The 11,512-nt window shown below is 36.2% G+C and overlaps 2 protein-coding genes across 2 annotated transcripts; both read left to right on the top strand.

Moving 5' to 3' along the window:
- Positions 1–867: 867 nt before the first annotated feature.
- On the top strand, positions 868–9,168 carry LOC110791201 (sialyltransferase-like protein 1). Its single transcript, XM_021995949.2, has 11 exons — positions 868–1,143; positions 1,254–1,333; positions 2,241–2,327; positions 2,413–2,490; positions 2,568–2,659; positions 2,786–2,987; positions 3,560–3,650; positions 4,087–4,145; positions 6,136–6,284; positions 8,182–8,263; positions 8,374–9,168. Exons 1-11 carry the CDS (start codon positions 1,035–1,037, stop codon positions 8,764–8,766), a joined length of 1,422 nt encoding a protein of 473 aa, XP_021851641.1. The 5' UTR covers positions 868–1,034; the 3' UTR covers positions 8,767–9,168.
- A 434-nt stretch (positions 9,169–9,602) lies between these two features.
- Positions 9,603–10,912, top strand: LOC110791200 (light-regulated protein 1, chloroplastic). The gene is made up of 3 exons (XM_021995948.2): positions 9,603–9,938; positions 10,181–10,336; positions 10,455–10,912. Exons 1-3 carry the CDS (start codon positions 9,760–9,762, stop codon positions 10,522–10,524), a joined length of 405 nt encoding a protein of 134 aa, XP_021851640.1. The 5' UTR covers positions 9,603–9,759; the 3' UTR covers positions 10,525–10,912.
- The last annotated feature ends 600 nt before the right edge of the window (positions 10,913–11,512 follow it).

Below are 11,512 nucleotides of genomic sequence, written 5' to 3'. Positions count from 1 at the left end.
AGCTCCCACTGAAATCAAGATCCGTCGATTCCGAATATCCATAGATAGAGTATTTAATGCCATTAAATACTTGATCCGTTTACGTACTATTTGTGTGACCCTACGGGTTCAGTCAAGAGTAAGCTGTGGATTAATATCATTAATTCCACTTGAACTGAAGCGGCCTCTAGCTAAGCATTCAGCTCACTTGATCTCACTGAATTATTAACTTGTTAATTGATAATGAACCGCATTTATTAGACTTAACATTGAATGCATACTTGGACCAAGGGCATTATTTCTTTCAGCTCGACGGCCGGAGGTAGGGCGAGGAAGAAGGTCGGCTGCCGGCGAGCCGGTCGGTGGAGAGAGAAACAGGGACGACGGAGGGTTAACCGCAGGACGACGGAGAGAGAGAGAAACAGGACGAACAGAGCGGGGTTTTTTTTTGCTTTTGATTTTTTGAATTTGCTTCCTGGATGGAGGTATGTGATAAGGGGTAAACCGCCATCTGAGATGGCGGTTCATTAAACATTATCCGCTATCCCATAGACCACTATCTGAGATAGCGGTTTTGCGCTGCTTATTTTATAAAAAACAGACCGGTTCACTATGTTGACGTGGACGGTATGGTGGGAATTAACATAAAAAGTAACGTATTTTGGGAATTAATGTATCTTTGTGCAATATTGATGGAAATCGCTCTAAGTTTAAGGTGGTAATTGGCAAAAATAAAAATGTAAAGTTGTAATTGACAAATAGAGAACTTTAGAAGGTTGTATTTGACAAATTTTCCTAAAAATAAAAAAGATTCAAATTGGGAAGAACTTTTAGGAACGTCCGAAACTACGAAATAAAACGGAGGGGGTAATATTTATAGCACAAATCACTGCATCAGTAGCATAATTGCGCAAACACCATCTACCCGAGGCCCCGACTACACTCTCTCGAAATCGATAAACAACCTGGTGTTCAATCTTGAGCTCAAATTCAAGAAATTCAGTAATCATTTCTTGTTAGCATCTAATGATCCGTGGTTAAACAATTAAGGAAAGATGAGACCTCAAACACAAAGCAAGCACCGACATTCTATCATGCATCTAGTTTGCATTCTCGTTTGTTTCTGTCTCTTCGTTTTCTTCATTCAATCTTCTATATTTAGCGGTAATCTACCTTTAATCTACCCTTTTTCAGGTACACTTTTTAATTAATCAATTTATTTTGGTGTATAACTTATGAATTTTTCTGGGTTTTTGTTGTTGTTTTTGGTACAGGTGGTAGAAAGGTAGAACTTTTGAATAGATTGGAAGTTGAAATCTTGTCTCAGTTTCAAACCAATATTCAGCAATGTGTGGTGAGATTTATTTTTGTGGGTTTTTATTTATTTTAGTTTATTGATTCACTCACAACGTTGTATTGTAATTGTGAAATTTGAGCCATTTTATGTGAATGTGAACTTTTGAAGTGATTAGGTTCCAAACTTTTAATCTATGTGATTGTAAAATGTGATCCCTCGTTATAAGTTTCTGACTAATTTGAAGTTTCTGGCAACTGATATTTGAGCAGTATCATGAATCATTTTGTCTATGTGCGTCTTTTAGATGATTCTAAGGATCTTGAGCAGCTGTGTTGTTGTTCAGGATATTCTGTTCACGCCTAAGTATAGATTGTGTTATATTAGTTCGAATCTGCTGCATGACCATATTATCGACTTTATCCTGGCCGACAGTGTAACAAAACTTTATCTATCATTTCTCTGGCAAGTCGTGTGTTTCGAATAGTGTTGACTGTTGTTGGCAACAATGGTCTATGCATTCATTTCTGAGTGTTTATTTGTTTCTTTTAGACACTGTTGTGAATCTTCATTCTTTTCTTGCCTCTATTTGTTATGGTGCTTGTGAAATTTAATGCTTCCTTTTGTTCCTCATTGCTGGGCAATTGGTTTGCTGTTCAGGATATTCTGTTCATGCATAAGTGTAGAATGTACTTTATTAGTTCAGATCTGCTGCATGATCACATAACCTTAGCCGGCAATGTAACAGAATTATCTCTATTATTTCTCTTGGGATTTCCTGTGCTTCGGATAGTGTTGGACTGTTGGTGACAGCAATCTTTTAGGCATTCAGTTCTGAGTGTTTATTTGGTTGTTTTTTCAGACACTGAATTTCTTTTTCTATTTCAACTGATCACTATACGTCTTTCAATTTTTGTTGTCCATTATGCCTCGTTTTATGACTTACAATATTCAGAAACCCACGTAGGCAAAGAGGGGACTTGGACTTACTGCAGATATTATTGATCACTGCAAATTGAAACTCAAATATCCTGAAGACACTAACAGCACATGGGTACATACAATAAACCTTTTTTCCTTTTTTAAGCGAATTTGATAATTTTCGAACTACTCCAATCTAAACTGTTTCTTTTTTGCAGTATAATGTTCAGTTCAAGAAGAAGGAACCATTAGAGTATGAGTATGATATATGTGAAGCACTTTTACTTTGGGAACAGGTCAATCCACTTCTTTGTTCACAGTGCATGTACCATGGTTTTTGAAACAACGTCTAATAGAGTATTGATTATTGCAGTATCGCAATGTCACAACAGTATTGACAAGAGAATATCTAGATGTTCGTCCAGATGGTTGGTTTGACTATGCAGCGAAACGGATAGCCCAATTGTATGATTCTGACCTTACGAAAAATGTATACCTAAATTTTTTCATAACTTAAGTTTGTCTTGGCCTTTACTGAAGATTATTTGGTTAATTAACATGAAACTGAAGTCCTGTTTTAAATTGTGTCAGGGGAGATAAGAAATGCCACAATCAATCTCTTTGTGATGATCTTCTCAGTCCTATTTTACCAGCTACACCACCATTTCATCCCCGTCAATTTGAAAGATGTGCAGTTGTAGGAAATTCTGGAGATCTTTTATTGACAGAGTTTGGAGAAGAGATTGACAGTCATGACGCAGTGATTAGAGATAACGAGGCTCCTGTTAATGAGGTGACCTTTTGAATTTATGATAATTTCGTATTTGGTTGAATTGCTGCTACTATTCTTACGTGCCTCATGATCTCCTTGCCTCATGTGTATCCATGTTCATAGGAGTAACTTTTTTTTTCCCTCTACACCCTGGGATGTTTTGTGGGGAAGGGGGAATAAATATCTAATACCAAGTATGACATTTAGAAGTAAATTACAAAGTATTTGTTACGAGGATCAGCAGTAACGTTATTGAAGCAGATGATGTTAATTTCTAGTATAGTTAAAATTCTGCTGGAAACGTAGTACCTAGAAAATTTCTTACCTGTTACTGTGTTATGTAAAATTAGTATCTGCGTAATTTAATTTTGTATGTTAGTTGGAAGGCCAGAGAAGGTCATGCTCATGCTTACACCTTGCTGTCAATCATGAACTTGAATCAAATATGAATTTGTGCTGTAGATACCACATTTCTCTTGGATTAATATACAGTCGTGCTATTTTTTGCACCCGTTTTGCTCCCACTCTTTTTGCGCAGGGAGGGTCAAGGGTGATTAAGAGATGTCTCATTTATTCTCATGGGTGTAATGCAGAAGTATGCCAAATTTGTTGGTACAAAGCGGACCTTTCGCCTAGGAGTTAGAGGCACTGCTCGTAACATGATCAACATTCTCAAAGGGGCCCGTAAGTTGTTACCCACTTCTTTCTTTATTAATCATTCAGTATAATCTTGGAAAAATTGGTGTAGTTTATTTCATTTGTATAGAAGGGAAACAGGTAGGCTAAATGTAGTTTGCATGCAGGGAAATCTGAAAATAACTCCTGTTGGGGGTGAAAATCCCTGTACATGACATTTACGAGGCACACTTCTTACCCTAAAAAGATTAACCTCGCCCTGTTATGTAAATTACTTTTTGTTCTGGGCTCTTGTGACTTTGTGAGGTTGGTCAGCAGGGGAGACACTACCTTCACTTCAAAACATAAACAAATGAATTAGTAATTAAAAAGAAAGTTCTACATCCTTCCCCCCCTGGCGTGGTGGGTGGAAAGTGAAACTGACGGGTTTCTATTTGAAGTGGAAGATCAATTGTGGTTCTTACTTTTATTCATGTTCTTTCAGCTGAGGAAGTATTTATCATCAAAAGTGTGACACACAGAGACTTCAATGAGATGATAAAGGTAATTTATTTATTTATTTTGGTAAAAGTAAGAAATTTCCTTTCAATAAAGCTCTGTGCAGATTGGATTCCACAGGAAAAACCCCTCCAAGAGGGGGAGAGCCGTACTCCCCAAGCAGGTTGTCCTCCAAAGGAAGAAACTTCATTTGGACTCTAAGTTCAAAGTAAATCCAATCTCAAGAATGCTGTTACACCCTGGCAGCAAGGGAAGCTTAATACAAGTTTCTGAAAAAAACAAAAAACAGTACCTAAAGCTAGAGAATTACAAATTTTCAAACCAAAGTTGATATCTTCTAAGGAACAATAGGCCCATTGCCCTGATTCTTCTTTGATCTGCTTTATTGAAGTTTGGACGATAGAAATGCATAGAATCCCTCATTTCTTGATTTCCATACCGTGCCATTCAAAGCGGAATTCTTTTAAGATCCATTTCTCTATTAAATGCAAGCACACATAGCTGCATAAACAGCCTTCCTGCAAGCACACATAGCTGCATAAACAGCCTTCTGAACTTTGTGTTTTTCTTCCTAGCATACCAGAGAAAAACATTCGAAGAAAAGGCGATTAATGGTTTCATGATGTTGTGCACAAGTGGTGCACTGGTTCTCATCACAGACCTTGTAAAGAGAAAGAGTTGTAGCCTTAGTCTTCCTAACACAGCCTACCAGCAAATGAAGCTATCTTTAGGAGATTAAGTCTATTCCAAATCCATCTCTTCCATTCAACACTAGGAGACTCACCTCTTAGCCATTTATAAGCACTGCTTACTGAATACAGCTCTCTAGGGTGGTTCACCCAAGAGCTACCTCTAAATCCGGCAGCAAGTTTGTCTGTCACAGAACAAATGGGCCTCTGGTACCTTCACAAAATGTTCACATGATTATGTTACCTACTTTGATTTCATGCTGCTGGATGTGATTGTACTTGATATGGGCTTTTGTTGACGGTTTGTGTGAAGACTGAACAATCTGCCTTTGAGTACCTAGTGATGGACATTCTTGTCAATGAGAAAAATAAAAAATGAAATGAGAAAAAGAGTGGCTTCTTATCTTCCTTCTGCAAATCTTTGTATGCCCTCTTTTCTTTCACTTTCTCCTCCCTTTTATCATGTCATATTTTATTAAGAAAAAATATTACAAACTGCAGGAAAATGCTAAACATCAGCAGAGGCCTCCTATTACAATCACTTATGTTAGGAGGAAGGGTAGGATGTGAAATATATGAGAAGTTTGTTATGTCAGAATCAGTTGAGAAAAGGGGGATGAATAAAGGATAATGGAGGAAGTTTGGTGAGGAGTAGAGTTAGCACGGCAATAAGTAGGGAAATACATGTAATATAGTTTTTCTTGGGTAAATAGAGTTTTGTTAACCAAATAAGAACGAGTAATAATACAAACTAGAATAGAACATGTAATAGAGATACTCACTGAGAGTTTTGTGTAGCTTTGTATTGGGAGGAAAACCACCCCTCGAAGTGTGGCTACTTGTAGTTAGCTTGATTTCTCTTATGATCCAATACAAGTTTATTTTTGATTTCCCTAAATCTTCTCTGTTAATTGCATTACTTAGTTAATTCTTAGCAGAAAAAAGGAGAACAAACAATGAGGACAAGTTGTCCTTTGATTTGGAAAACAAAATTACAGATTGCCCCAATTCTTTGTACCTCTCCAACCAAAGAATGACATTCCTTGTCCTACTATAAGTCAACGTCATTTTTACGTGTCTTGTTGTGGTGCAACGTGCAAGTCTCTAGACACTTGTAATTTTATAGACCAATGAATGACTTTCCAGTTCCTCCTTTTAGATTGTGTCATTTTTATGATAATTTGGAACTTGGGGGAATCTTTTGTGGTGCTATCCTGTCAATAACTCAATATAAGTACTTCAACAGAAATAAAGAATACTTTTTACTCTTCATCTTGTCGAGAAGCTGTATCAGCTACTTATCCATGAATCTTAATTATATGCTCATGTTAATCTTTTGGTGGCAGAGTATTGCGAATCCAGTTTACCTGTTCCAGGGGATTGTGCTGCGAAGAGGGGCCAAAGGGACAGGGATGAAGTCTGTAGAGCTTGCACTTTCAATGTGTGACATCGTTGACATATATGGTTTTACTGTGGACCCTGGGTATAAAGAATGGTGAGTTTTCTGTTAACCGGTTTACATGAAATGTAGACCTATTGTTTAGTGCACATTTGCACTTAGGTAACTGCTAAAACTTTGTTATAGCCCAAATGAAGAGAGAAGCAGGTAGGAATGAAACGAATGCGAGGGAGCTTCTCAAAGGTCAACAATGGATGTATATTTCACTAGGGCGTCGTATGGAGCCTAGAATTGAGACCTTGAAGGATTGGAAGTCGCTTTGTTCAGATATGGATTAGTAGCAAGTCTAGCGACTAGTAATAACATTCTTCTCCAAGGAGTATTCATAGAAGCTGTTTCACTGGCATTAAGAACTAGGAGCTAAATATACGAAGTATTTGTTACTTGCTATAATATGCAGGCTTATTGCGAGAAATTGGTAAAATTTCACCCCTTTTGGCTGCATAGGGCTTAAGATTGAAGATATTGGAATTAGTTTGTATCTATTAACTGAAATTCTATCTCAGTTCACACAGTTTAAAAAATCGCATTTATTTGAATGGTATAACATGTGCCATAAAAAATGTGTAGCATGTAATTTTTGGAAAACATTGTTAGGGGAAATTTGTGGCTCAGAGGGATCTGGAAAGATATAAAAGTTGAATATGGAACACGAGAAGTAAAAGGATTACTGCTAAAAAATATGTTGGTGGATTGATAAGCTAAAGGCGCTTATATGTGGGGTAGTATGGGACAAGGTGATTCTCTTACGACTAAGATTTCAAGTCTACTAGTATGGATGAAAAATATTTGCTGGCGTAGAGCTCTTGGAGAAGGAAATAAAAGATATGAGAGATGGAAATACTTAATCGCATTAAAATAGAGTTATCAAACATCAAGTGCTTGTGACTTGTTAGAGCTCTTGGAGAAAGAAATTGAGGATATGAAGGAGATGGAGATGCTTGATCATGGTACATAACTTTTGAGATGCAATCTCTTGAATAGAGATCACAACCATTTATTGGTTGTTTGTCACTAGTCAGGGATGGAGGTTTCTTATATTGCACTATACTTTTATATTCCGAATTCCTATCAAAGTTCTTGTATGATGTGTCTTTTCTGTTGTCTATTTGCTTTTTTGGGTGGTTCATCTTTTAGGATTTAACTTCAGAAATCTTCTTTGTCATACCTGAGGTGTTTTAGGATGTGCATGTAAGATATAGTGATAGCATAAGTCGGAAATTTCCTTTACAAAATACAATTTTTTTGACAAATTACTTTATAAAAAAAAATGTTGTAAGAAAATTCCTTTTAAAGCAAAAATGTTATAAGAAGCTACATTTGGCCAGATTCAGGCTGTTCACCACCTTTTTTGGGGTGAATATAGTTTTTGTGATGCCCTTTCAATTTCTGATTGAAGCTGCGGAGAACTCTTGTTGGCATCATTCGGCTACTTGAAAGTGGAGTTTGGGTGAATGTAATGACTAAAAGGCAGAGTATGCATGTGCTGTACGACAGCTGGAATTAGTTTGGTTGCAAGATACAGAAATATCTCTATTAGTTCAGTTTACTTTTGGAAATACTTGCTATAAACTTGCGAAACATTGACGGAGTTCATGTTCAGGGAATGCCTATTATAAATTCATGTTCCATTCATTTTGATAATTGAGAATTGTTTATATTCCACTTGAACACGTGGATGTATTTTTTTTGCGCGTTTGACTGTAATGATATATTGCAATCCCACCTGAACCTTATTAATTAGTTATGCACTTATGCCTGTATAGAGTATTCCTTGTTTTAGAATCTTCTTCTACATAGATTGAAAAATATCTTCCCAAGCGGAGAATACAGGAGCCGATAAGATTTATAATTCTTGTCAGATCTTGTCTTCCAAAATTTATAAAATGCATTTGCTTAGAGATACTGATGGTGTAATTTGTGATTCTTTTAGGACAAGATACTTCTCGGAACCAAGGAAGGGACACAACCCACTTCAAGGAAGAGCTTACTATCAACTACTCGAGTGCCTGGGGGTATAATTGATTGTTTTTCTCCTCTCTTATCCCTGCTTTTCTGGTACAGAGTTATTTTTTTGCTTGTTTTAGGGGGTCATAGATAACGAATAGTGTTTTGTATGGTACAGGTGATAAGAATACATTCACCAATGAGAGCTGAAAGGGAGGAAGAGTGGTCAAATATACCAAGTCGAGATGCAATAAAGAGAGCTCACACTGCAGCTATACGTCTAAAACAGAATGTGATAGGTCAGGTTGGTGACGAGGGGCAGTTCAGAAATTGCAAGTTTTGGGGTGAGAAAGGCGCTGATTATAACGGCCCAGTCTCTGGTTCTTTTGACATGAGTGAAGTAAGAAAGAAGTCAAACTACAGTAAGTGGGAAGTGATGCCTTTCGAGAACTTGAGGAAGGAAGCACAGGAATATTACCGGCAAATGGAGGGGGTTTCCTTGTATAAGGTGGATGGTAATAAGTTGGACGATCTTGTTTGTATAAGACACACATCAAAATCTGCAGAATGAAGTATATAATTTTTACCCATTTGCTGATATGCCTGCGTATCTGCAAATATAGGACTGATTCTTTTTGTGGTATTTCCGTGTTTATTATGTGGAAATGCAGTCCTTCAATGATGTTAAATACACTTAAAGCCTTGTTGTTTCTCTTCTCTCAGTTGCCTAATAGGTGTTTGGGTAGGTTTACAGAATTTTATCATCTGATAGCTGGTTTTCCCTTGTAACACGGAAAGTTTCCGATGCTGATGTATTATGTTTACCAATTTTTTTGTTTTTTTGGTATTTGTAAAAAGAGATTTAGGACATCTCAGATTATAGCAATTGTTTTTCTTGTGTATTTATGTACAAACACTCATTAGAGAAAAAAAAAAAAAAAACTAACAGATGTAAGATTTAGTTTACTGTTAACCTTGCTGTTCTATTGTTTTCTTTTCTAATTTAACCTGTGCTGTGAGTTTAACCTTATGCCCTGTCAATGTGAGAAGCAAAAAAATGTTAGTGCGTACAGGCAGAGTATCCTTTAGTTCGCCTAACGTGAATTCAGTAAATTTCAGCCCAAACACTGTCCGGCCCACCCATTGTTGTGGATTCCACGGTCTTGGATATGATCAAATCGGGAAGATTTTATGGAAACTGATTTTGTCACTATCTCTATAGCATATAGAAAAATCAATGTTTAATTTGCCAAAATCAGTTTCCGAAACATTTAACTTCTAGTAACAAAATATCTCCAAGGTGATAGGAAACTTGGATAGGAACTTAGAAGTTCCACTGCCACATCATTTAAAGTGTTGCCAATTAATAATTATAACCTTATCCAAACTCAGAAGATATCCTATTCCTATGAATTGCACCACACTTCTGTCATTATATATTCAACCCACCCTCACCTTAGTTCTAAAGGCAGACTCATCAAACACCAGATCACTATTCTGTATTCAGTATTCAGTATTCAGTATTCAGTAACAAAAGAAATACTGTTATCATCTAACAAACAAAATGCAGGCTGCTACTTGCTTTGTTCAACCACTTTTCCCTTGTAATAAATCTTCCATTTTTATCAGCTCCCCTGTTAAAACAACCATCTCTTTAACTAATAATTCCCGTGCTTCCCCAATCAATGCCGCTTCATCAGCACCTTATGAGTCATTATCAGTTAACTACAACTCTCCGTTCTCGTAAGTTTTATCTACATTTAGTAGTCGTGTTTTCCGTTACAAGTCCTTTTATTGAAGCAGACTTACAAAAACTTATATAGGATAACACAGTCTATTAAGTACTTCCCCCTTCTTAAATAAAATATATAATAATTCCGTCTCAATAAGGGTGGACGAGTGATTTGAGACCGTGTTAGGTGCCTATCTAGCTAGCTTGTTAAATTAGTAAATTTCTTATGTTATTAGTCTTTGGTGTATTTCAGGGTGTTTCCTGCAGAAGCGTGTGACATTGTTGGGGGAGATGCTTGTGCAGCAGTAATCTATCCTGAAACTAAACTTGATAAACCAAAGGAAAACAATAGAAACACTGTTGAACAGTTTGATAGGGACTACTTTGATTACAACAGTGAACCCAAAAGGTCAAATCTTAAATTTGCAATTTCATAATTATTACACTAACATACTTTCTTTATACATATACTTCCCATTAATTCTGTAGATTAATAGACTAATTTGGAAATATTTACATGGTTGCAGTGTGCTTAGGGGAGAGGCATGTGATGATCTTGGGGGTGAATTTTGTGAGCCTCTTTATATGAGAGATTGAGAGGGAAATCATGCTCAAAGATTCGTGTTAATTACTTTGTTTGATAATCTACTTGTATAGATATTGTATAAGCTTGGTAACAACTACTCCGTAGTAAAGGTACTTGTACTTATGGTCTTGAGACGCTTATAAATTACTCCCTCCCTCCCAAAATTATAGCCCTGTTTTTCAAATAGGACGTCTCAAAATTATAGTCCTATTTCTATTTTTGGCTATTAAGGTCCTCACTTTCTCATGTACTATATTAATTAAAATATGCATTGAAAACACAACAAAACAAAACAAAAACAAGTACTATATTCCAATTCCCCTTGTACTATATTTCTCTTTCCCATGTCCTTTATTCTACTTTTCCATATAAATCAATGATAATTTGTACTTTATTTCACTTTTCCATGTACTATATTCCATTTTTCTTAAAACCCGTATTTTTGTCAAACGAAACTATAAATATGGGACGGAGGGAGTAGTGTTATTTTATGTCAACATCCAACTACATAGTTTTCGTTCTTCTCATTATTTGATTTTTTTTAAGACGAGCATAATTTTTACTGTTATAACCAAACGTATGCCACGAACGATTAAGAACAAACCCGCAAATACAATATAGAACAAATAGCAAAAACAATAATAAAAGACACAAGTGTTTGTGAGAAAATTTAGATCCCCAAATATTATAGTAATATTAAGTTTCTGCAAAATAATACAATAACTCCTCAATTGAGGATTCCTCTAGAAACACTCGTCTACTAGAATTATACTTGCTCCCCAAGTCTAAATAATTCTAGAGATTGTTACATACCAAAATACTATTAGTTTCTTAATTACAATTCTAATTAAACTAGGAAACATAATATTAAAAGTTTAACAAACAAAGAGTCTTTCGTGGTGCGGAAATCTCCTTTTGATCCCCCACGTAAAGTATCTTAGTTTCGCAGCAACTTTGGCTTGGTATGTAAACAAGAGTCTGAATTTGACTCCGATCTTC

The sequence above is a fragment of the Spinacia oleracea genome, chromosome 6 (genome assembly GCF_020520425.1).
Source record: "Spinacia oleracea cultivar Varoflay chromosome 6, BTI_SOV_V1, whole genome shotgun sequence".
Taxonomy (NCBI): Eukaryota; Viridiplantae; Streptophyta; class Magnoliopsida; order Caryophyllales; family Amaranthaceae; genus Spinacia; species Spinacia oleracea.
The sequence above is the reverse complement of the archived record's forward strand: the minus strand, read 5'-3'. Positions and strand labels throughout refer to the sequence as shown.